Source organism: Hordeum vulgare, chromosome 7H (genome assembly GCF_904849725.1).
Source record: "Hordeum vulgare subsp. vulgare chromosome 7H, MorexV3_pseudomolecules_assembly, whole genome shotgun sequence".
NCBI lineage: Eukaryota > Viridiplantae > Streptophyta > Magnoliopsida > Poales > Poaceae > Hordeum > Hordeum vulgare.
The window spans coordinates 525,621,070-525,647,654 of NC_058524.1; the positions used below are offsets into that span (position 1 = coordinate 525,621,070).

At 44.2% G+C, this 26,585-nt stretch overlaps 1 protein-coding gene and 2 long non-coding RNA genes across 3 annotated transcripts; 2 read left to right on the top strand and 1 right to left on the bottom strand.

Annotated features, from left to right (window-relative positions):
* Window positions 1-3,933: 3,933 nt before the first annotated feature.
* On the top strand, window positions 3,934-13,085 carry LOC123411870. Its single transcript, XR_006613346.1, has 5 exons — window positions 3,934-4,152; window positions 5,029-11,112; window positions 11,890-12,067; window positions 12,157-12,237; window positions 12,996-13,085. It is a non-coding gene; the product is annotated as an uncharacterized LOC123411870 (long non-coding RNA).
* LOC123411868 (ethylene-responsive transcription factor WIN1-like) lies at window positions 12,666-14,076 on the bottom strand. The gene is made up of 2 exons (XM_045104827.1): window positions 13,793-14,076; window positions 12,666-13,592 (listed from the first exon to the last, which is right to left on the bottom strand). Exons 1-2 carry the CDS (start codon window positions 13,873-13,875, stop codon window positions 12,992-12,994), a joined length of 684 nt encoding a protein of 227 aa, XP_044960762.1. The 5' UTR covers window positions 13,876-14,076; the 3' UTR covers window positions 12,666-12,991.
* LOC123411869 lies at window positions 13,482-26,585 on the top strand. The gene is made up of 3 exons (XR_006613345.1): window positions 13,482-13,568; window positions 18,575-18,700; window positions 26,329-26,585. It is a non-coding gene; the product is annotated as an uncharacterized LOC123411869 (long non-coding RNA).

Sequence of the window (26,585 nt, forward strand, 5' to 3'; positions counted from 1 at the left end):
TATGGCGAGTGTAAGCAATTCTATTATATATCTCTTCCTTTCAGTACATGTACTTGTAACGATATCCATTCTTGTGACACGACGAGATGCGCTTCTATCCCTAACGAGGCCTTCGTGCCAAATTGAGGATAGGGTCGCATCTTGTGCGTGACACTTTTTTTGTTACTTCTCCACATGGAGGCCACATCATCAAAACAATGAATTCTACTAATACAGAAGAATTCAGACACCATAGACCAAATCCTGCTAGTATTTATATAGTCAAAGAACAAATGTTGCAGAGATTCATTTTCAGCACAGAACAAACAAGTTAAGTTGTCCATAGTTTTCCCTTTGGCTACATTATCTCTAGTTAAAATTTTGTTGTACAAGCACATCCATAAGAAAACATGAATATTTTGAGGACATAATGTCTTCCACAGGGATTCTCCATAAGGAGATACTATTCCACCAAAATTAATGCAATTGTAAAATGATTTCACTGAATATTTACCATCAGGTTCAAGGAGCCAAACAGGTGAGTCACGGGAATCAGACAAATGAAATTTTTGAATGTGTTCAATCAATTGTTCCCACCTAAGCATAATCCCATAATTCACATACCGTCTAAAGGAAAGCTTAAGAGTAATCCCATCCCATACCCGGGACACTGGACAATTCTGTTGGTTGCATATGTTAAAAAGCTCAAAAAACTAACCTTGAGGGAACAATCCCGAGCCCATTATCATGCTAGAAACTAATATTCTTACCATTACCAATCTTCTAGGAATAAAAGCACCTGGCTGCTTGTAGGGCCCATGACACACTCTTCTAGAAAGGGGAACCCCCCTGTGGCCTAGTCCAAAAGATGTTTGGATCATCCACATTATATTTAAAAGCAATCACTTTCTTCCAGTCACTATTGTTATCATCAAAGAATCTTTTTCCCCACGAGGCCAGAAGGGCCATATTAATAGCATTAATCGCCCATTTGGGAAATTTCATCACTGCCATCAGGTAAGCAGGAATACTCATAATGCAAGCACATAATAGAATTATCTTACCTTTATAGGTAAGGTATCTACCCAGCCAACCGGATATGTTTTTAATAATCCTATCAATGATAGGTTGCAGGTCTTCCCTCTTTAGCTTGTCATAGTGCAGAGGCACTCCCAGGTATTTAATTGGAAAGGATCCTAAGTTACAGCAGAAAATCTGGGCAAAGAACTTTGCACTCTCGTCATCTACATTAATGGTTATCAAATCACTCTTGTGGAAGTTGATTCTCATACCCGATAAGCTCTCAAAACAAGATAAAGTCCATTTAAAATTCTTAGCTTTCTCATATGAATTCTCTAGAAAGAGGAGAGTATCATCTACATGTTGGAGAGTAACTACTCCACCCGAAATTACATTAGTCAACAATCCCGAAATCAGACCATGTCTGGAAGCTTTAATCAACATTTTAGAGAAAACATCCGCCACCAAGTTAAACAGGAGGGGGGAAATAGGGTCTCCTTGTTTAAGACCTTTACCACCAATGAAGTGGGGCCCAGTGGTGTCATTGATACACACACTAAAAGTAGTTTGAAACAGTAAACTCTTGATCCAGGATATCCATTTGGTCCCAAAACCTCTGGATTCAAGCATCTCAAATAGGAAATCCCAGCTGACTCGGTCATATGTTTTTTCATAATCAAGCTTGAGCACAAGCCCAGGGAGATTTGATTTCTTCACCTCATGAATTACCTCATGAGCAAGAACCACACTTTCAAGTATGTATCTCCCTTTGATAAAAGCAGTTTGGTTCGAAGAAATCAATCTGTTGCTAATAGGAGCTAGTCTATTAGTGAGCGCTTTAGAAAAAAATCATAGCACAATTACTAAGACTGATAGGTCTAAACTTTTTCATAACCTTAGATCAGGTTCTTTTGGAATCAAAATGATCAAAGCAAAATTAAGTCTATGAATCTCTAATTTTCCCTCCTCGAAATCCCGCACCATAGCCATAAAGTCTGCCTTAATCAGGCCCCAAAAAGTCTGGAAAAAGAGGAAAGAGAGGCCATCTGGACCTGGTGCACCATTGGCATAGGAGCCAAAAACAGCCTCTTTGATTTCCTCTTCGGGGAAGGTCTTCTGAAGTAGCTCCTTCTCCTCATTAGTAATCAGTTCACCTTCCTCCCAGAAGGAAGGCCCAAGGTGAATGTTATGTCTTTCTTCATGGCCGAACGGTCCTTTATAAAAGGACGTCGCCGCCTCTAACATCTCATTCATAGTAAAAACAGGGCCAGAGTCCCCAACCAGCTCTGCTAAATGGTTTTTACGATGTCTGTGATTCGCTAAGGCGTGAAAATACGCGTTATTCTTATCACCATCTTCAATTCTACGATCTCTCGATCTCTGCCATAAGGTAGTCTCTTCATTTCTAGTAATAACCTCCAGCTCGCATTGGATATCTTTCATGTGGGCCTTATCAACATCCGTAACATGCCCCGATTCCGCAAAAATATCTAATATATCAAATTCCTGGATTAAATCCCTCTTCTTCTTCTTAAGGGCCGCTTCAATGTTAGCACTCCAACCTTTGATCTTCTTTCTAAGCTGTTTAGTTTTAAAAATCCAAACATCGATGGCAGCCTTACCCACAATTGGGTGGCTCCACATTTCTTCCACAATCTTTTTAAAATCTGGTTGATCTAACCACCATTTCTCAAATCTAAAAATCTTTGGGGAGGTAACCCTCTGAGCCAGAGTGTCAAGTAAAAGAGGGGTATGGTCACTTCCTATTCTCGGCAATGCTCTAAGAATCGAAAGTGGAAACAAAGCATCCCAAGAAGGGGAGACAAACACCCTATCAATGGTGGCAAAAATGGGGTTGTCTTGGTTATTACACCACGTGAACTTTTTGTTAGCAATACTAATTTTCATCAAACCCCATTTTTTAATCCAGTCATTGAAAAGGAAAGCAGCAGAATTATTGATATTACCACTACTCTTATTAGTATCAGACCTAGTGAGACTGAAATCACCCCCCCCAGAATAATGGGGTATGACGCATCATTCATAATCTCATGCAACTCCGCTATAATTTCTATTTTATGTTCATTATAAGAAGTCCCATAAACTACAACAAACTGCTAGACAGTTTTGTCATTTTTATTCTTAACAGTCTTAGTCACACATAATTTCCTATTAACAAAGCCAATAATCTCCACCAGATCTATAGTAATGCCCACAAGGACACCACCAGCTGTCTTCTGGGCAGATAATTGATGCGAAATAAATTTTTTGTTACCTGTAATACTATCCAAAGTGTTACTGTTAATATTCTCTCTCTCCGTTTCAAAGAACCCCACAAAATTCACTACATTTTTGCTAAGAAACTCACGCAAGCGCTGAATTTTACCTGGTTGTCCCAAACCCCTAATATTTCAAAAGGCACCTATCATGAAACTTTAAAAGGATGGGATAGGCCACAAAGCCTCCTCGATAATCTCAACTCTGGCCAGGAGCCACTAGGATGAACAACGCAACCTCCATATCGATCTTTTTTGGGTTCCTTGACCTGATAGGTTCTATCGTCAGTTTGTGATGGCTGGTAACTTCTTCCCCTTTCTCTGTGACCCCCTCGTTTCCACCATCACTACGTCCCCCTCCTTACGCATGATAAGCTATCACTTTCATTGCGAGACTTGCCACTTGATCGGTTGAACCCATAGCTCCTATGGTTCTCCTCTCCTCTGTTTCTTCCTTTCCAGCTCCAACCTTCATCTTAGCCTGCCCTCTTCCTTCCTATGTCCGCTTTGATCCGGCTATCAAACTGCGCACGCTCGCTTTTTTTCACTTTATTTAATAGGGAGGACGAGAATATAAACGGGAAAAGGCCCAGATCCACAAACCATATGTCCGACAGCCCATATTACAACCATAACACATGTACACAGTCCAATTGAGCAATGAAGACGACTCCCCAACACGAGCCCACGAGGATTCGATCTCTCTTGCCTCGCCGCGTCGGTCTCGGCTAGTCGGCTCCCCCTCCCCGTCTTGGCGTCTCTCAATGTGCCGCGCCGCTCACCTCACCGTCGACGCGAATCCCTCGCCGTCCCCGCACACGATACCTGGCGCGTGTCTTCTTGGTCTCCGTTCCGCTCCGCTCCGCCGCGCTGCGAGGTATACCGAAAGTTTCCTCTCCTAATCGACCCTCTTGTTTCTGAACGAGGGGAAAGGGATGGTGGGCGAGGTGGGGGTGTAACGCGCGACTACCGTGAGCCGAGATGGCTGCTCTGGGTGCGCACGAGCGCTGAAACGCAGGCCAGTTTTCGCGGGGCTTGGACGGGGGAGATGGGGAGTGGCGAGGCGAGGCGAGGGCGAATTTTGAGAAGCTGCCCCTGAATTTTGGTAGGATTTTAGGTTTAGAGATGTGTATTATTTAGTACTCCCTCCGTTCTATAATATAAGAGCGTTTTTTACACTAGTGACATAAGAGCGTTTTTTACACTAGTGTAGTGTCAAAAACGCTCTTATATTATGGGACTGAGCCACGGAGGGAGTAGTTAGGACCTCCTTGTTGATTGCATGTTCGTGGCTATGTCGAAGCGTGGCTTGCGTGCAAATGTGACTATTGCCATTGTTGGTTTATTAGCAATGTTTTAATTGGTTTTGCTTGCTTTTTGGAGGTTAACAGGTTTCTGGACATAATTTCTGAATGCTTGTTGTTTCGAGTTAGCAGTAGTTATTTACAGCGCCCTTGAAGTTTGAATTCAGATGAACGTCAGATAAAAGCATGGATTCTCTGCATGTTTTAGTTTAACAATTGTACTACTGTTCTAGTCTAATTTGCGATGAAATTTTATCTGTTTTAACCATGGGAATGTCCATATATACCAAATATGCATAGAGATATCCTAGAAAATGTATCAAATTGATTATCTGGTATTGTCCCGGTTTTACTCTAGTATTTACACTCTGGCATTGTAAGTTTATTTTATATTTGTGAAGTAATGAGCACTATGCAGGTGCTTTACCTGTTTCATGCATCTGATTCAGGGGAAGCTGGATGACAATTTGCTAGTTCTGTGACTTCCTTGCCATGGTATGTTTAGCAGTGGAGAGTCCTTCCTAAAGAGCCCAATTGTGTTGTATGTGGGTGAGATGGCAAGTATACATGTGGCCAAATTGGTGATGCATTCATGAGCATTCGTTTTGCTGTTATTTCTGCCAACATAAAGCTAGCAACAGAAGTAGAAAAATTTGTCAAACCTTCAGTTGGTGGTGAGAGCTTCAGTGTCTAAGGCAGCAGCTTACCTGCTAGATCAATTTCACATATTGGAGCTTTTAATAGAGAACTGCAATCACAGGCGCCTCATCCTGTGGTCTCCTGCGGAAGGTTTTGCTCATCCTGAGACCTCACGATCTGTTATGCCTACCCAACACAGATGCATCAATAAATAATGGAAGCTTTTGACTCTGTTGATGCTAGGTATCTGCAAAGAAACAGTTATGTTCCCAGTTGACAAAATCTCTAGTTGTTCAAATTCGCAGTTGTAGCACTTATGGATCGTGAGGACCATTTGCAGTTGCTCCTGTTGGTGGAAGAGCAAGCAATAGTGCTTCAAAAGGATCTACCTTTTAAAACTTCTCTATGGCGATCCTTTGCCCCAGAACTGCAGAAATTGAGATGTGTGATAGTTGGTACCACTATCTATAGTGGGCTGGTTGATCCTACAGTGTTGAACCTTATAATCTTCTGCACCCTTGTTTGGATGGTTTAGATTGTTTACAGCCAATGACATTTAGGTATTTAGGCCATGTAATTCTTTTGAGCACCTCCAGAAGACCTAATTGTAACATTTTAACCTAGGTTGTGACGTCTCAGCATTCAGCAGCAGTATGTTTGATCAGGAAGGCTAAAACTCTGGTAACAGTAATATATATACCAGACGGAAACAAAGTAAGCTGGACAAATGATTTAAACAACTGAACAAGTAGTCACCAATGTGGAGTTGAAGAATTTTCATTACAGGAGAAATACCTGTCACTGTTTCTAACAAGTTTATGGACAGAGTATGAGTCGTGGATTTTGAGAGTATGCCAAGTTATATTAGTTAATCTGACAAAAACCACCAAACAATATCTTGAATGGAGACGGGAATGTGTTAATTTCTTTGTGATTGAGGATGACTGCAAGCTTTTTAGTGGGTCTGTTCATTCTCTGAAGCCTGCCAGAGTGCAGTGGCGACTCTTCGTCTCTTTGACATGCACTCTAGAGCATAAATTCATATGACAAATGTAAATTATCTGCCCCCTATGTCAGTGTAAACAATATATGAGTCAAATACAAAAGGTATGATTTGCAATTTTCCTTTCTCCTATTGTAGTTGTTCAAGTTTTTTATTTGTGAAAGTAATTGTTAAAATCTGTTTGTAGTTAATGAGTTACATCACAGCTTTAGAACATTTGATTCTGTACTTGTATGGCTAGCTCTAGCACAGGCAACTATGATTTATGTCTTACCATATATAGGAGTGACTCCATACACCCCCAGCAGAAAGGTGCACAGATCTTGGTAGCTAATCATTTAGTGCAAATCAGCCATTCAACTCATTTTGGTTTTAGGATATTTGCTGTTTCCTTTCAGGAAGCATGGAGCCACTTTGCTTCCTTACTATATGACCCCCCTTAGCATATGTTACTCTTACAGTGACTTCTTTTGCTGTAGTTTCAGTCGCTTCTAGCCTAGATACTTCAGGAATTTTCTTCGTTGTCAACTTGCTCTGTGTTTTTACTCGGGAATGCAATGATTAACCTGTTTGCCACATTCCTAGACCTCCTGCCCCTCGATATTGAATATGGTCAAATTTGTGACCTGATTGCTCTTGGATATATCTAGTATCAAACAATCAAGGTGTCTGGCATAGGTTGATTATGTCGGGTAATATGGGCTCTGTCTGAACTATTTTATATAGAGAAGTTATACTTCTGTTGTATTCATTGTGTACTTGGTTGGAAATTAAGTTACTCTGTGGCCATTTCTTAAATGAGACTATGAGAGAGAAATTTCATGATATGTGGGTTACTCATTTGTCATCTTTTGAAAGCAAATGGACAAATACATATAACATGACCTCAGTCCTATTGTTGCTTTGAACGTTGCTTTTGTGCAGTGTAGGCCTGGCACATTTATGCTCTTGAGACTGTTTGCATGAGTTCTTGTGCTCTAAAGTGTCGTCACTGCCTATAACTCTTGACTATCATATTCCGCTTTAGAAAATCTTGACTATTATATGGGTCCATGCACTCAAGTCTGTTAGTCAAGGTTTAACTTAAGGATATTATTCTGAGAAATAGAAGATCTGTACAACTATTTAGGCTGCAAATAATAAATGAAACCGAACATCATCCAAGTGTAAAAGAATTGAAGTGATGAAATTAAAATTGCGGCTGTCGAAATAGTCAGTTTATTCATGTACCAAGACCAGCACCATGACTTTTCCTTTTTCAAACGAACAAATTATTACAGCTTACAATATTGATGCCAGACTTGAAACAAATACAATTGTGCCATGCATATTTTTTGGAATAGTATCAGGTTTGATCTATTTCCTATTGCCCTATGAAAGTTGTTGGTTCAAAGTTTGAAGTAAGTTCACCTGGCCTTTGTGGACTGGTTTTTTCAAAAACAAATGCTGGTGATGTGCAATAAGTAGAAACTACGAGTAGGACCAGTCCAACCGCTATATCTTCATTCTTCAAAGGTATATGTGTCAGCGGGAGCTGTCGAAAAGCTAGTTTATTTTAGTGAAATAACATTTTCACAAAATTACAGGTTTATTTAAAATCTACAAAGAACTGAAGATTTAAGCAGCAATCTAGCATAGAGTAGCCTTCTATGCCTATTCCGTAGCCTGGCCAACTGCGATGCTAGACGTTCGTCTGCATTTCATTACCCTGTTGGGCCATCGCTATTAACACTGAAGTCTCAAAACATCCTAGAAAAAATGTACTACTTCGTTAAAAAGTTTGATCCTTACCTCTGTACTTCTTTAAACTCGAAAAAACGAAATCTGCACTTCTGCAAGATTAATGAGCAAATCTTCAGTTTTTTTATGTTTTGACTACCTGTAGTCTTGCAAAAAATTTCTCTACTACTATACAATGATTGAAATTGGGGGTCTTTTCTGCTTGCATACCTGGGCTAAACCCGGGGCTAAAGGGATTAGAATCACCCTGCCTCCTTCTTGGGACGTCCATTGATCAATATGTATCACCGATGTACTCGCCTCTTAGGAGGATGTATCCCCCCCCCTTTCAATGCAATGAAACGCAAAGGTTTTTTGCGTTTTCTCGAGACATATAGAGTTGTAAAAAGGGGATTTACTAAAATGTTGTTCAGAAAGTCTTCTGTGTAATGTATGCGTAAACTAAAATAAAAAGTATGCTTTATTTATTTTTGTTCCATGGAAAGAATTGTTGAAATAAACCCAAGATAATGATTCATCAAGCATGTAACCATTCTGAATGGCTATAAGCCTTTGATAGTGTCAAAATCTAACAACTAGCTAGGACCACCAGGCACAGTACTAAGCCCTCCTAAGAGGGGTAGGGGTCTGATCATACACTAGCAGTTATACTTACCAACGCTTTGCAATGGGTGGTTGGCTGGTCTACAGCTAGCTGCTTGCAGAAATGCTGATTAGACCTTATTCTTCTAGAGTGTATTTTAGAGAATGTGCAAGAGCTTTGCACATCTTATCATGAAGAAGTGTGCCAGATGTGATTTATCTTTGATAAAAAGAATTATCGATACCGATAAACCCAGAGAATGTTGTACACACTAACTGCAGGCAAAGCATTCCAGAGCAGGTTCATTACCTTTATACATTATCAATTAGCTGTGTCCGCACATAGCATGTTTCGCTGGCATCTTCCCAAACATGGTAAATTGGCGGTTCTCTCATGTTGGGTCTCTTTTAGACTATATCTTTGCATGGTGTAGTAATTTACTCGCTGGATATTTCAGCAGATCACTCACCATGTGTTTGGAACTTGGAATAGTTATAAAAGTGTGGTAGTATACTTTTCATTTGAACCATGGCAAGAAAATTACAGGTCACAATCCAGTGACAAAATTTAGACTCTCAGCCCTAATCAACTCTAGTTTCTTTACTTCTTAATTGCAAATTTATGGTTCACTATTTCATGCATGGTTAATACTCCATTTTTTTTGCTTTGGGTGTTTTTTCGGAGAAAGAAGTTTTTAAACTTTGAATGATGTTTTCTCATACTCCTTCCGTCCACGAATAAGTGTACATTTAGCTTTAAAATTTGTCCATAAAAATGTGTACATCTATCTTCTCAATGCACTATAAAGTAGAAAAAAAATGCTTCTCTCTCATCACATGGTAATCAAGACCGATAACATTTAAGACATGATCTCCTTACTTTCTACATGCGCTTAGCTCATTGGGTGTGGAATAATTAAAGATGAAAGAGGTGATAGCTTGCATCTTTTCAATGCAGTTTTATACTTCACTTTATAATCTGTCTTAAAATTTCTATATGCACACTTATTCACGGACGGAGGGAGTATCTGAGTATATATTGCATAGTATTTGCAAAAAAAGTATATATTGCAGTGGAAACCATGCATTGCAAGTGTGCGGTTGCTGATATACCAAGTCTTATGACCCTAACCCTACAAGTTTCTATACCAATAATACTACAAGTTGGGGTGAGATGCTTTCCATTTGAACTATTTGTGAATCCTTAGTGCGAACTCATCCCTTGAGTGGTTTATGGGAGAAATAATTTCAGTGAGCTTCTATTTTAAATACACTTTTCTTTGTATATGTGTGAATTGCCTTAAATATACTTACCATATCTTTCCCACTTACTATATTATATGTTTATATATTTTATATACTTAGAAAGATTGGAGTTGGTGGTCGTCTGTTCATTCTTCTCCCAATCTTCCTCCTTCAAACTTTGACAAATGGGACAATCTTTGCCTCCGTTTCGAAAAAAAAAAACAAATGGGACAATGCAAGCCTTCACACTCCTCGTGAATCCCCCCTTCATGACGTCTCCCACCACTAATTACACTTGGGCCAACTGGCCAAACTCAAAGTGGTCGGACCCTTCCGTGGACCCTGCACAAGAGGGAGCTAGCACCGGGCAAAACTCATCTAAGCTAGCATACAAGGTTCTTGTTCTTGGGTAAACCAAATTCCACCTTGTTTCCTGTGGTTCCGTGGCGTAGCACTGACATCTTTGCTAGTAAGTACTCCATCTGTCTCAAAATATAAGACCTTTTATTTTGAGATAGAGGGAGTAGAATATACTGGAAATGTCCGCTTAAAATTTATTCTTCACTTTTACTACAAGCTAAGGAGTGCATGACATCCTTTGTCTAATAGTGTACCTTCGCAGCTTCCTCTTTATCCAAAAGTTGAAACATAGCACCTTTCCATTTTTTTACTCATTGCCAGGGGTAATACTCCTGTTATCTTTACAACCCACTTGACAATGTCATTAATCAATTAGTTGGCATGTACATGCACCATAATTTGGGCCATTTTAGGTGGATCTGGGGGATAACAGTGTCAACATCGCTGGGTAACTTAATGCGTTATGCCTTACAAATGTTGATTAGGATGGCATCGCCAGATTGATTCCAATGAGTGTAGCAAAGGGCAAAGTTAATGTTGGGGGACCAGTACACCTACACTACTGGACATATTGAATGCATGCTTTTGCAACATGGGAGGTCCTTCACCAGCTACTGTGGCACCACAAGATGTCAAGGCGAGACTAGTATGATTTTTTCAGAAAATATAGTAGCAGCAGCAGTGTCACTACCCTAAATCATTGGAGCATCATATATCTAACAATTTGTTCTGCAGGACATATAAGGTGCACTAATTGTCATAATATTTCAGCTTTGCTGTGCGGAGCCCATTTATTATGTTTTGATGGATGGAGACCTGAAGTGGTGATCACCTTTTTCTGATAACAAGGACATGACGAGAAAGGCAAACTGATTTGTTTGTATCTAAGCATCCCAACTCAGTAGGGATCTCGCTATATTGGCATCGCTTTTGCTTCTGGCCACCACCATTGGATTTCACCAAGGTCTTAATCAGGTTTCATAAGTTTGTGTACCACTGCAGTGCTACTAAATGTGTAGTGCCACTGTCTTAGACCTCATACTAGTGTTATGCAGCAATGGCAGGCAGCTAGTATATATCCTCATGCTGCTATTATTATTCTTATTTTTTCTGACATGATTGTACTTTATGGCTGACCAACTAACTGACCGGGCCCTTCTGCATTGACTGCGTGCTTTACCAACCTATAGAACCAACCGTGTAGAGCTGATTTGCATTTCATTGCGACTATATGTGTGTGTCGTGAAAATAAGAAAGGGAAATAATATGGGGACCATGGATCTTTATCACCCATTTTAGTGCTTCCTTTTCTTTTCCCATTTAACATTTCATACATGATTGTTATCTTATCCTGAAAACACTGTTGGTTGCTACCTCGTGCTGCATTGGCGTCGCAGCATAGAACGCCATTGTTTGAAGGTGACAATGCATATATATGTATGAAAACCCAGCATATATAATACTGTATGCATGTGGTTTTGTGCAACATCTTGGTTTAGTTGATGCCTTGTGGTCATCTGTTGGTCCACATAGCCTAGTGCAGTAGTGTGTATGGTCTCTGTACTAGTCATAGGCTTAACATGGTTACTGATTATTGATCATCTCCCAGCTGGACCTATTTTAATACGGAGAAATGTGAATCTGATATTATTTCAAGTTCGATGCACTAACACATGTTGACGTTAATGCACTGACACGTATTTAAGTTGGCCTCTAGCTGACGGATGCCGTTTCCCTGCAGCAATGTTCTTAAAGCACCTGATGATTCTCTATGGTGACTGATCCCTTGTATTACAAGAGTGTTACACAAGGGAACATCCAGGAATTGGATGGATGGTCTCATGCGCAGGAGTAATTGATTGACAGATGTTTTCGGTAAATTGTGTTCTTCGTCTCGGTTTGGCTTACCAAATGATTTTGTGAGTTTACTTCTCAATTATATTCTCATTGATGCTCTTCGGCTAACCACTTGCTTTGAGGTCACTAATGGAGTTGAGATTGTGTACAGGAAAACTCGGGGTGCATGCTCTCTCTTTTCTTCAATTGTTACTCCTTCCAGCTATAGAAAGTACACCATCTGTTCCCTAATGTAAGACGTTTTCGCAAAACGTCTTAGGTAGTACTAACATACCGCATACATGTTGAGAATTTTGTGCTTGCATTCATACGACAGCCCATACACATATTTTGGAACCTTATTCTTAATTAGGGTTACTACTACAGGACTAGGATGAGCAGTGCTTACAGACGATTGTCTTGTCAATTAAAGAGTTTGCAAATATCACCTCACCATATTCCGGATATCCTTTTGGTGATGAGAAACCTTGGCTGAAAACAACACATCATCGGTTCTCTAACAAAGGAAATCAAATGCACAAGAGTACTGCATTACAAGGTGTTTATTACATTTATTAGAAAGCGATATCATTGAGGTTCTCTAACAAAGGAAATCAAATGCACAAGAGTACTGCATTACAAGGTGTTTATTACATTTATTAGAAAGCGATATCATTGATATATACGTAATCATGTAGTACTATATAGTCTGATGATGTTGATACATAGTGTGACTATCATGACGGTGACGGCATATACTTAGTTACATACAAGTAAGCCTTTGATTAATTTATAAATACACAGGGCTTCACACACACGCGTACATACACAGTAGTAATTAATCGTTTCCTAAGCTTGATTTTACGTAGTGCGTAATGGAGAGATACTCGGCTGGTACCTACGATGTGGAGCAATGATCTTAACTGCTTGTGCGCCAACCACCCTACCAGATCCTTGATCTGGGATGGTGACCTGATCACACTTTCTTAACCGTGCAATATTTTTCTTCAGATGAGGAGGCTGCCTTCTTCACCGTGCAGCAGCCCATGTGACGGCGAAGCCGGGCTGCTCCTGCTCAGCAGCTCCTCTATCATCTGCAGCGCGATCCTCTCTTCGTCCTCCATTGCCTCCGGTGGGGAGCCCGTTGTGGACGTGGACGTGGACGAGGAAGGAGTCGCCGACACCGTGCTGTCGCTGGGCGTTGGTGGTGCCGCTGCGGCCGGCTCCTTGTTGAGCTCGACGGTCATGACCCAGCTGGAGTCGGCACGGGCACCCGCGCGCTTCTGCCAGACGCCAATGTGGGACTTCTCGGTGTCGAGGCGGAGGCAGGTGAGGGACGGGGACGGTGTCTTGCAGCACTTGCGGAGCTTGGCGCTGAGGATCTGTGACAGGCTGCTGGCGCCGGCGGCCCCGGAGGACGACGAGCCAACGCCACCGCGAATGTCCCGTGCTGCTGCTGCTGGGGCGACGATGATCTCCCCGTTGGCACTCCTCGGTACGGGGAAGTTGGTCTTGGCGTTGCGCCCGCTCATCAGGATGGCAGCCTCATCGTACGCCCGCGCAGCCTCCTCCGCCGTCTCAAAGGTGCCCAACCACACCCTCCTCTTCCTGTAAACCATACACACATACATGCATGCATTTTGAACACATCAAGAGAAAATCAACGAAAGCAGCCTTAAAGCAGTTGGCAATTCAAACTAGAGTCAATGTATCTATCTCTCAGGACACGGTGGGATAGCCACACGAGTCGTAGGCCGGAGAGTAGGGGTAGCAGCTATAGAGAGAGAGAGAGCTAGCGAGAGGCTTACAGGAGAGGATGCCTGATCTCGGAGACCCAGGAGCCCCAGTGGCGCTGCCTGACGCCGCGAAACTTCTTCTTGGACTGTACCATGATGTTTCTCTGCGGAATGCAGAGCGAGCGAGATTCTCTCTCTGACAGGGAGGAGGACGGGCAGAGCGGAGGGAAGGAATGATCAGCAGGCAGTGTGGCGCAGTGCGAGTGAGTGAGTGAGTGAGTGTGAGCCCGGCCTCCTCCACGGAAGAGAGGCGGAGCAGTCTAGTGTGGGGAGGAGCGAAGGCCCTGCTGCTCCCAGTGAATATAAGCTACTGCACCTCGGACCCCCCCTGTACTTGCAGAGCGTTAAATGTGGTTAGATAGAAAGATGGATAGGCGGATGCGTATACACCTACGCTTGCATACATACATACATACATACATACATACATACATACATACATACATACATACACATAGGGCCACATGGCGTATGCATGTGTGTGACTGGGAGAGAGATCGATTGGATTTTGCCGGGGTGGCAGTAACTTCAACTGACTGGGAGTACGTGTGCCTTGCGTTCCACGTATCTGTTGATGGTTGGGCTGCTTCCATGCATGCCCGTCCTTGTTTCACTTGTACTCCGCTAGGACATTGGGGTACTGTCAATCTGTCATGTGCGTCACCCACTCTAAGCTTCTCAGAGATTTCGTGTCACTACCATGCAGTACACACACCGAATCTATCCATCATCTTACTGGGACATGGTTACTTCCGGGACCTACAAGTTACAACTCCAGTTTCAGGTTGAAATTCACCACTCCCTATGGAAGTTGTGACATTAGTGACTACCTGACTACCATATATGAATACAAGTATACAACATATGTAGTGGTGCCTAAAGGGCAGGCAATTCAGCTAGCAATCCCCTACTCTGTCTGTATAAGGCTGTAATCCATGGAGGGGGTTGGAGCAGTGGGGTTGGAAGCTGTAACAGCATGCGTGTAGCAAGTGATAAAGCTCAGCCCAGCCAGAGGGAAAGACAAAGACCAAAGGAGAGAAGAAAGATCAAAGATCTCTCCGGCGAGAGCTTGCTGGGGGAAGGGAAGAGGGGCCCCCCGTTGCGCTGCTGGGGTGGGCTGTCGGTGAACTGTGGCCGAGTGGCAACGTAACCACTCCCTCCCCGCTGCCTGCCAGTACGTAACCCCGGTAATTAACTCCCCCACCTACACGCTTGGCGACCTCATTTATGGCGTGGGAGACCTCATTTGCAAGAGACGAGCCGGAGCCATGGATCCAACCCGTCCAGCTCTTTGTGGTAATCCCATTTGGTTTTCGAAATCACTCTTATTGCTAAGGGCATCTTGACACTTTTTGCCATCCATCTAATGCTATCTCTCAAACTTCCGCACGCTGGTCTAGACATTCAAGTTCCAACGAACTACTCCCTCCGTTTCTAAATATAAGTCTTTTAAGAGATTTTACTAGGAAACTACATATGGATGTATATAGACATATTATAGAGTGTAGATTCGCTCATTTTGTTCCGTATGTAGTCTCTTAGTGAAATCTTTAAAAAGACTTATATTTAGGACCGGACATTTCCTCTCATTGTGTGTCTGTTTTAGTGGTTAACGTTGAAGATGTCCTAAGTGCTCAGTGCTATTCCTATATACTCAGCTGGTTGTCATTTGTCGCTAAGGGCTACTCCTATAAATTCCTTGTAGTACATGGATGAAATGACAAGCATATGAAATTGTTTGAACATGGATCAAACTGTATTTGCCAATTTTATAGTATCACAAATAACTCACCATACTAAGAAATTAATTGATGATCAAGGCTGATTTCTGACACTCAAGCTAGTGCAGTAGGAAAAGACTCCCCAAGGGAGAAGAGGAGTGGAGTACAGTACCGGTCCTACTCCACAACAATAAAGCATGCGTGAATGCACGATACGACGTGCCCATGATCGATGGACGTACGTGGTTACTCATCAGGCAGTCAAGTGCGAGCTACATCCAGGACGAGTAACAAATCTGTGCCATGCACTGACACACGCACTGCGGGTTTAACTACGCCAGTTCCAATGCCACTCCGTCCATGCAGGACACCCGCAGCCGAGCCATGGTGTGGGGTGTACCGTGTACAGGAGTACGCTACACCCGCAAAGAAGTTGGACGGCAATTAATAACTGCATCCTCCTCCTCCCGATCCATCAGCCCATCGGCCCGCCGTGCAAGCACCCAGTACCGCTCGCTCGCTCAATCACTCGCTAGCTATCTTAGGCTGCCAATCATCGGTCCATCATCCATGGCGTCGCCTGGCAGAGGTCCGGTAAAAAAGGTGAGAGGAAATTAATGGAGCCAGCGGGAATTGAATGGGCACGAGCGCGCTTTCACGGCTCGGCTCCACTCAGATACGTGTGTCAGTGAGTTCTTGCTGCATGTACCAGGACGGACGGAAGCTTCTTCCTTGTCCTGCTGCCGCTGGCTGCTAGCTCGGCCGATCGCACGTACAGCGGCCACACGCGCGGTCCTTTCTTTCCAGTGGAAAGTGCGTGGCAGCGGGGCAGGTTAAGGTGGTTGTTGGCTGTGCGTGTGACCGGCGCTGTCAGGACATGTCTGTGTGAAAGACGGTTAAAAAGGCCGAGTGCGTGGGGCAGTTACGCCGTGCTGCTGGTACGACACCGGTACTCCTCCTAGCCGTGACCAATGATCTGATATTCTGATCTAGTAGCAGACAGCATCCGGCAACCCGATTCCCACGGCTTTGTAGGGCATGCTACGTGGTGTTTGGACGCCAGTATGTGTTTACCCTCTGATGATGTTTTCCTGAGAAGTGTCCTGTCCTCTAATTAGGCGGCGCGCGTAATGACAGTGCTTCAGGAGGGACTGCCTTGGCGTCTAACCAATGTAGCTAGGGAGACCCTCTAGTACGTGCTTAATTAGAGTCTATTCGTGTTTTGGTCTCTGCCGAGCCGGCGCGTTGTGCAAGTTCACATTGTGCACGCGAGGGACTACGGTGGGGCCGAAGCCGAGCTGGTCGGCCGTTTCGGGCAACGGAAGGCGGCGACCGGACCTGTGTGGCGTCCCGATCGGCGGAGAAGTCTTGGATCGGGGACGCGCGTGCTGGTCATACTTGTGTGTGGCCTCCAAGGGGCATCTATCTACATCTACAGCTGCATGCACGGTGATGGAGTGGTTGGCGACCGCCGCCCAGACTTGCATGTACTGCTAGGAGCTACGTACGTAATCAAACCTCTTTCTTTCTAATAAAACCCGCAGGAGTTAATCCCCGCCTAATCCTGTTCCAGCGCAACTAGAAGGAGGGACGATATTCTATCGTTGCAGATAATTGTAGTAGTAGCTCTGTAACTGCAAGCAATGGTGGTTCCAGCTTCGTTGGGCACGGGCGCTGCATCTCCAGCTCAGTGAAAGCTTCTATAGTCGTGCTACGTGCCCAAGGGGGGCTTTCTCGTTCGTGCATGCATGGGGACATGGGTTCAGCACTGCAACAGGTACCACCAAACGCTCACTAGTCGATCGATCACTGGTGTGCATTGCACCACCTTTGGCGCACGTAGAAAAAGGGACGGATGGGATCGGTCGGTCTTTTGTTGGGACTCGGAGCTGCCGCAGCTGCAGTGCAGCGTGCAGGGGCCGGACCGATGAGAGTGTCCTAACTCCGAGGTATCCGGCCTAAACTGTGTCGGCCGGCCGACGACCCGAGGGTCCATTATTTTTGCCTGTACCAGCTCGGCCATGAGAGGGTTGGCCGGGCACAATAATGAGGCTGTCGTCCCCGGTGGTTGCAAACGGGCTAGTGGACAGTGGCTGTTGCAGCTTGCTGTAGGTTTGGGCCGCTTGACTTCTTGCCTGGCGTACGTGGGCTCTCGGGCTCACAAGGAGCATACCTACAGATCCCTGTGCGGTCCAGTGCGGCGGCTAGCATTGCTCCTGTCCCCAACAATCGACGAAACCTGAAGTATACAGTATACGTTTGACTGTTATAAATAAATATATGTGTATTTAACCTTTTATCAGTGGTTATATTCAATTTCTAGCTCCGCCACTGCTCTCCGACCTTTGAGATCTGACGAACGGTGATTTGGCGCGTCGCATGTGCAGCCTATGTACACGACGTCGGTGGCAATCTCGACTAGAGCGCGGTTGATCACCAAGTAGCTAGCGCATACTGCTGGAGTTCGAGGGCGTGTAGTGTAGCGATGAAATTGCGGCGTGGAATCCTTTTGCACCACAAATCACGGGATTTTGGGCATGTGGAACTTTATCCTCTCGGCCTGTTCTGTAGCGCATGGATGGTCCATCAGTTGGTCCTCCTAATTCCACGGATCAGTGGTGTCATGATGTATACGCACGCTCTCAATCATTTCCCAGTCTGAGGTGGAATTAACCTACAAGCAACTGATCGCTAGTACTACTAGCGTAAAAAAAAAATGATCCCTAGTACGAGTAGTACTCCTTCCGTTTTTTTAGTCTGCATATAAAATTTATCTAATATCAAACTTCGTAAAGTTTTACTAGTTGAATAAGAAAAAAAATCAACAGTCACAACATGAAATATGAAATCAATATCATTAGGTGCATCATAAAATTGATTTTCATACTATAGAACCTTTGTATTGTACTCCTTCTGTCCCAAAATAAGTATCTCAACTTTATATTGACTTTAATATAAATATATATTAAGGTTGGGACACTTATTTTTAGGACGGAGGAAGTAATGTTAATATTTTTAAGATAAATTTGATCAAACTTTACATAGTTTGACTTCAATCAAATTTTATACGCAGGGTAAAAAGAAATGGAGGGAGTACAACTTGGAGCATCTTCTTCACTAATCTCCCCTAATAATAAAGCGCGCGGCGCTTCTGGCGTCCGTCGTCGGTCATTTTTCATAAAAGCCCTCGCAGTTTCAGGTAATTAACCCGCAGTTCAATTTTAAGTCAGAACGAACCGTTTTTTTTGTCATTTTGCAGAAAAGTCCTCACAATTTTAGATAATCAACCCGCGGTCCATCTTTTAGTCACAGCCGAACCGTTTTTTTGCATTTTTCAGAAAAATCCCTGATGTTTCAGGTAATCTACCCGCCGTCCCTATTTAAGTCAGCCAAAAACGTTTTTTTATTTTAACAAAAAAAACCCTGACTTTTTAGTTAATCAATCCATATTTTATCTAAAACAAAATTATCCATATCTTTTATACCGTAACTCCGATTTTAACATGTTATATATGAAATTTGATTGAAAAAATGTGTAGAATCTAAATAGGATGTTATTTTTAGCTGTTGAATACTTCTTAAATATTATTTTTGGTGCAAACTTAATCTGTAGTGCACGGTCCTTTTTTTCCTCTCTTTCCGGCGACCATACGAATTACAATAAATATCCATTAAATTAAAGTCAAATTGACAGGAAAGAAAACATCGTTAATCACACATGCACACCTTTGGAAAATCTCGTGGGAAGAAACAACATATTTCTCATCTTATTCCGAGTGATTGTACATTTAAACACGTTTTCGTTGTGTGAGCACTAAGGCCATCGTCGACAACACAAATGTGATGCCATGTGAAAATATATTGTGTTCAAAGCGTGTGTTATTTTCTCTTCCGTTGCAACGCACGGGTTTTTTTGCTAGTCACTCTAAAGTACAGATTACATGGAGTTGGGCATACGGATTAAAAAATCTGGGGTAGCTGGATACACAAACAAGTAGGAAAGATATCAGAGAAGAGAGCGAGAGATTGGAGAGAAACCTGCCGCAATTACTGTGATCCAACGGGTGACTGATCGATCTTTTCCTTTTGCTACTTGTAGCGCTAGCTTCCTCCATCTTGCAAGATGGGCCATGCCCATCTCCAACAGCCCAAGTACTAGCCCAACAGCCTCGGCAGGGTCTTACACGGTCGGCATAATAACCATCATTATAGTGATATTGGAGTGTGCTCCAAAACAAGCCAAGCTCGAGGGACTCCATATTTGAAGGTTATGGGGATATTTGGAGCGCACTCGATTCTAAAAACGGTTTGGCACAAGTAACATTCCCCCATTTCGTAGATCTTCCCACCCGAGCCGTCGCCACCCCTCTCTCACAGTAGCGCCACCTTTCAACGCTTCTCGATCCTCAGTCTCTGCCAACAACAACACGGTTGGTGACTCGACACCTGCATCCGATTCCGTTGTTTCGGAGTCGGATCCCACGCCTCCCGTAGCTTCGACGGCTCACACACCTCGTGCGGCTCCCGCGCCTTCCACGGCTCCAACGGTCGGCCGCCGTCTGGGCTAACACCCCATCACAATGATGGCAAAGTGAAGAGTCAGGCACAGTGATGACAAAGCTTACCACGTCACGTGAAGGTGTCGGCCTTTCCCGAAGGGGCCAAAGAAGAAGAAGGGAAAACTAGGTGCCCGCAGACGTTCCCCTCCTTACTTTGTCCTGAAGGAAGGCGAATTGGGGCGCCTTCCGAGCCCTACATGGACCAAGATATGCTGATGAGGTATAAAAAGAAACCATTTGACTTATATTCAGTCTTGGTTTGATTGAATGGGAGGTGACCGTGGAAATGCGTTGGCAAATGTGCAATGTTTGCGATTTAGCTGCGATTTTCTTAGTTTGTAGGGATCAACCTTCAGCAACAAATCATCTCCCAATGTTATGATGGGTCAGTCCGGGACAAATGGTGTCGATCTCGAAGACGCATCATTTTCAATGTTGTCTGAATTCATTTCAATTTTGTTGCACCGAGTAGTCATAGCAAAGCTTGAATCCGAAGCAAAGTGCATGAGCTGCAACATCGCTGCACCAGTTGAGCTTGTCAGCTCCGGGCGCGGTGAACGTCACACTGCTATCTCTCAGCCCTGCCCCAACGGCTCCATTGATGACATCCTCATTTTGTTGGCCATCCAAAAAAAAAGACAATGCACATACTAATACACTAGTGTAGAAGTATACTTTTTTTTTTTGAAACACGGTCCCTGAGGTACGATCTCATTAAAAAAGGTCGAAGAGAGTTGCCCGGTTAATAATCGGAAAACCGGGCTAAAACCGTCACAATGCATCCGCCACAACAGGACACACAGGGCGACCTGGCAACCTTCACAAGAACGCACACACGCCGCCTAAGGGAAGAACTCCGTCGAGGTTGTAATCCGGCGTCATCGTCATCATGCCTCCGCGAGGGCGACTCCGACTTCACCATCGACGACCACCAATGTAGCCTCCACCTCAGACAAGCGTAGAGGCCTGCGTCGGACAACGCCAAACAGTCCACCACACGCGCCGGCGACCAGGCAACTTCGACTCAGCCGACGAGCATTGAAGGAAGAAAGCACTGGACCTGCGTCGAGCCAGCGCCAGAACCAACCACCCATCTTCACGTCATCGTCCCGCAAGGATCCCCCTCAAACAGCTTCGACTTCAGAAGACAAGAGAGGCACGGCGACCCCTCGAACACGCCGGACGAGACCGACTACCAGGACCCAACAACAAATCCTTCTCCGCTTGAAGGGACCATCGTTGCCACACAAGAAACCGCGCAGATCATCCACATTGCCGGACGATCCCCAGCCGACCGCAATGTCGCGAGCGTCTAGCCCCTGGAGAGTGCAATCGAAATCCAAAGCTCTTCAAGACGATGCCCCCAAGGAGGAAGCGACGATGCCGACGCCGTCGTCCGGCCCAACTGGGCCTAAGGTTTTTACCCGAAGAACTGGATCCGAGGGTGTGTTGGGAGAGAACTCCTCAACGGTGCCTCCAAGAAGGTGAGACGACGTCCACAGACGCCGACACCGTCGGCCGGCAAGCTCTTGCCCGGCAAGCTTTCGCCCGGAGCACCTCTCAACACCACAACCCCACGCACAACACCTCCGCTGGCCCACACGCCTCCCACAAAGCCACCGCGCCAGCGGCACTGGAGAGCCACCAAGCACCTCCTCCACGCAGCACCGCAGCAGCCCCCAGCGACACGAGATCTCAGTCCCGCCAAATCCGCCGCACCCTCCAGCCACTGCAATCATCACCCCAGGCTGCCGCCTCGGCTTCCTCCACCGCATCATGCCGCCACGGCAGGCCCCGCAACATCACTGCCTGGAGCAGCGGAGCAACGCCGCCCCCGCTCTTGAGACTGCGACCGAGGGGTTCCGCCGCCGCCGCACCGCCAGGGCTTTGTCCGGCGACGCCTCCGGCGGCAGCGAGTGGAGAGAGAGGCGTGGAGGGACCGGCTTGAGCCCGCAGGGGCGCCCCGGTGCGTCCGCACGGGAGCGGGGCAGGAAGAGGGTAGGCCCCGACTCGAAATCCGCCGCGAGGAGAGAGCCGGTGAAGACGGCGCCGGGCTTCGGGATGGATGGAGAGAGGACGCTGGCTGGGTTCCGGATCTGCGTTTGGTTGGGCCGGAGGTGGACGGAGGAGGGAGATCAGCCGTTGGCGGCGGCGGTCCTGCGCTAGCGCGAGCGGCGCGCTGGAAGCCAAGTATACATCTTCATATAAATGCGACGATCGAGTAACTTGGTAAGCCTGCCCCGATCCCATGTGCAATGTGCAATTTGTTCGTACTCTCTGTCTCCCTACAAGCACGTCCGTGTTGTTCCAATTACGATGACTAGTTGCTATTCATAGCACTCTTTAATTTACCAAATGAATAGGAAATCATGAAGAGCAAACAAAACTTGCACAAGACACCAAAATGGACCACGTCCAAGAGAGGGGAGAGGATGCAACGACGGCGACAACCGCCGACTCAACACCGCATATGGGCCACGAACGACTAGTCGCTAGAGTAACCGTGTATCAGTTCATGGGGGTTTGCATTCTAATTAGCCTCCGTAAATATTTACAAAGATTTTGTGGTATGGTTCGCAAAACAAAATTGATTTAATTAAGCTTAAACTCCGCACATGGGCAAAATCGAACGGACATACATACAAGTCAAATAACTTCATTCCTACCTACTTAGGGATACATCTGCGGGGGCGTCGATTACGTCACCCACTAGGGCCGCTCTAATTGGGCATGCTCATGTCTACAAAGCGTGCTTGTGCCTATGTCGAATGAAAAGACAATGAGTGGGTTTGTTTTTTTTGTCTCATTATTTTCTGTTATATTCTTTTAGTATGAATCGATCGATTATGTTTTACACTAACATATACCTCAAGAAAAATACACAGAAGCATGTACGTACCACAAAAAATCATCTACATGGGCACTAAATCCTTTTTTTAACATGAAAGCGCATTTGGGCGTATAAAGCTAACATTTTTCAAGTAAATATTTTAATAAAAGTTGATCAATTTAAATATTTCGCACAAATTTGTAAAATATTCATCACTTTGGCGAGTAAAAACAATGTTCACGATTTTAAAAACCATTCAAATATTCGAAAACATGTTCACAAGTTCCAAAAATAATTGTGAGTCCAAAAAATATTCACAAGTTCAAAAATTGTCCGCGGACTAAAAATGGTCTCGAATTTGAAAAGGTGTTCATGATTTCCGAAAAGTTTAAGAAATCATAAAATATTCATGAAAATGAAGAAATGTTCACAAGTTTGAAAAATGTTTTCTGATTAAAAAAAGGTCGATAATATGAAAAACAAATGTTCACGGTTTCTAAAATGTTCACCATTTCCAAAATATTGTCAAATATGAAAAAATGTTTAGCGATTAAAAATATCATCAAGGATTAGAAAAAGGGTTTATACTATGAAATTTGTTCTCGGGTTCAATAATAGTACGTGAATTAAAAATGCTCATGGATATGAACAACTGTTCACAAGTTCAAAATATGTTACAAATATATAAAAAATAAAAAATTTAAAAAAATGATCACGGCTTAAAAAACGCTAGTCTAAAAAATGCTTACAAGTTAAAAAATATTGGTGAGCACAAAAAAATGTTCACGAATTCAAAAAATATTCTGGGGTATGAAAAACACTCATTGATTAAAAAATGGTCAAGAATATAGAAAATTCTTCACAAGTTTAATAATTGTTCACGAAATTTAAAAGATGTTTGCGAATATGAGAAAATGTTGATGATTTCTGAAATGTTTGCCGGTTCTAAAAAATGTTCACATATATAAGAAATCATGAGTTCAAAAAATTGTTCACGAATTTAGAAAAAAATCACAAAGTTGAAGAGGAAAAGAAAAGGATGCAGAAGAAAGGGAGAAATATAATCGTAGTAATACCAAAGACCCGAGAAGAAACAAAAAAAAGAAGAAGAAAAGAAACCCAGGAAAAACAACAAGAAACACACAAGTAAATGTAAGAAAACCATGGCCTAGAAGCTTCCTCAAAACAGATGGTAAGCTACAAGAACCTTCGAGAAACCACTTCCAAAAATCTGCTAGCAGAATATCCGAGCAATTAATAGCCGGCCCAAGCCACCACGCACGCATGTGGTCGATCGAACCTATATGTATTGCAGCAAGCGATACATGACAGTTGCGGTCCTCTTTAGTGTAGGGGAACGTCGCATGGGAAACAAAAATTTTCCTACGCGCACGAAGACCTATCATGGTGATGTCCATCTACGAGAGGGGATATTGGATCTACTTACCCTTGTAGATCGCACAGCAGAAGCGTTAGTGAACGCGGTTGATGTAGTGGAACGTCCTCACGTCCCTTGATCCGCCCCGCGAACCGTCCCGCGATCAGTCCCACGATCTAGTGCCGAACGGACGGCACCTCCGCGTTCAGCACACGTACAGCTCGACGATGATCTCGGCCTTCTTGATCCAGCAAGAGAGACGAAGAGGTAGATGAGTTCTCCGGCAGCGTGACGGCGCTCCGGAGGTTGGTGGTGATCTAATCTCAGCAGGGCTCCGCCCGAGCTCCGCAGAAACGTGATCTAGAGGTAAAACCGTGGAGATATATGGTCGGGCTGCCGTGGCAAAGTTGTCTCAAATCAGCCCTAAAACATCCGTATATACAGGTGGGAGAGGGGGGGCCTTATCTTGGGGCTCAAGGAGCCCCAATGGGGTCGGCCGAGCCAAAGGGGGGAAGGTCTCCCCTTCCAAACCGAATCCAACTTGGTTTGGAAGGTGGAGTCCTTCTTCCCTTTCCCACCTCCTCCTTTTTTTTTCTTTTCTCTTTGATTTTCTTCCTATGGCGCATAGGGACTTCTTGGGCTGTCCCACCAGCCCACTAAGGGCTGGTGTGCCATTCCCAAGGCCTATGGGCTTCCCCGAGGTGGGTTGCCCCCCCCCCCCGGTGAATACCCGGAACCCATTCGTCATTCCCGGTACATTCCCGGTAACTCCGAAAATCTTCCGGTAATCAAATGAGGTCATCCTATATATCAATCTTCGTTTTCGGACCATTCCGGAAACCGTCATGACGTCCGTGATCTCATCCGGAACTCCGAACAACATTCGGTAACCAACCATATAACTCAAATACGCATAAAACAACGTCGAACCTTAAGTGTGCAGACCCTGCGGGTTCGAGAACTATGTAGACATGACCCGAGAGACTCCTCGGTCAATATCCAATAGCGGGACCTGGATGCCCATATTGGATCCTACATATTCTACGAAGATCTTATCGTTTGAACCTCAGTGCCAAGGATTCATATAATCCTGTATGTCATTCCCTTTGTCCTTCGGTATGTTACTTGCCCGAGATTCGATCGTCAGTATCCGCATACCTATTTCAATCTCGTTTACCGGCAAGTCTCTTTACTCGTTCCGTAATACAAGATCCCGCAACTTACACTAAGTCACATTGCTTGCAAGGCTTGTGTGTGATGTTGTATTACCGAGTGGGCCCCGAGATACCTCTCCGTCACACGGAGTGACAAATCCCAGTCTCAATCCATACTAACTCAACTGACACCTTCGGAGATACCTGTAGAGCATCTTTATAGTCACTCAGTTACGTTGCGACGTTTGATACACACAAAGCATTCCTCCGGTGTCAGTGAGTTATATGATCTCATGGTCATAGGAACAAATACTTGACACGCAGAAAACAGTAGCAACAAAGTGACACGATCAACATGCTACGTCTATTAGTTTGGGTCTAGCCCATCACATGATTCTCCTAATGATGTGATCCCGTTATCAAGTAACAACACTTGCCTATGGTCAGGAAACCTTGGCCATCTTTGATCAACGAGCTAGTCAACTAGAGGCTTACTAGGGACAGTGTTTTGTCTATGTATCCACACAAGCATTGTGTTTCCAATCAATACAATTATAGCATGGATAATAAACGATTATCATGAACTAAGAAATATAATAATAACTAATTTATTATTGCCTTTAGGGCATATTTCCAACATTTAGCACCTTAAGCGTCACAGAGCTCCTAATGCATTACATGGATTGCGTTTCGCATAGGCGAGCCTAGCATCTAGAACGGTCCATTATGCACTAGCGACTAGGTTTGGTACTATAGCGGCTCCGTTCGACGAATTATAGCAACCATTCATATTCGGATACAAATATTTTTGAGTTAAACGCACCATTGCTACATCAACTTGTTCAGAATCTCGCAAACACGATAAGCAACTACATAAACTTATCCCGCATGCTCAATTTGATACAGGTGCAGACGAGATGATGACATGTGGCACACCAAGGCAACAACTCTTTTGCAAAAAGACCCTCATTTGCCTGGCATTTGTCGTGCGTGCTCATATGTCGGTGGGTGCCACCTTAGTGGACATGAGAAAGAAGTAATAATATGCCAAGAGCGGGGTCGAACCCAAGACCTTCCTTGCGGATTATGGGAGCTCCTACCTGTCGCTCTTTGTTGTCAAGATTCAAAAAATGTTTGTGCTTTAAAAAATTGTTCTGTCAAAA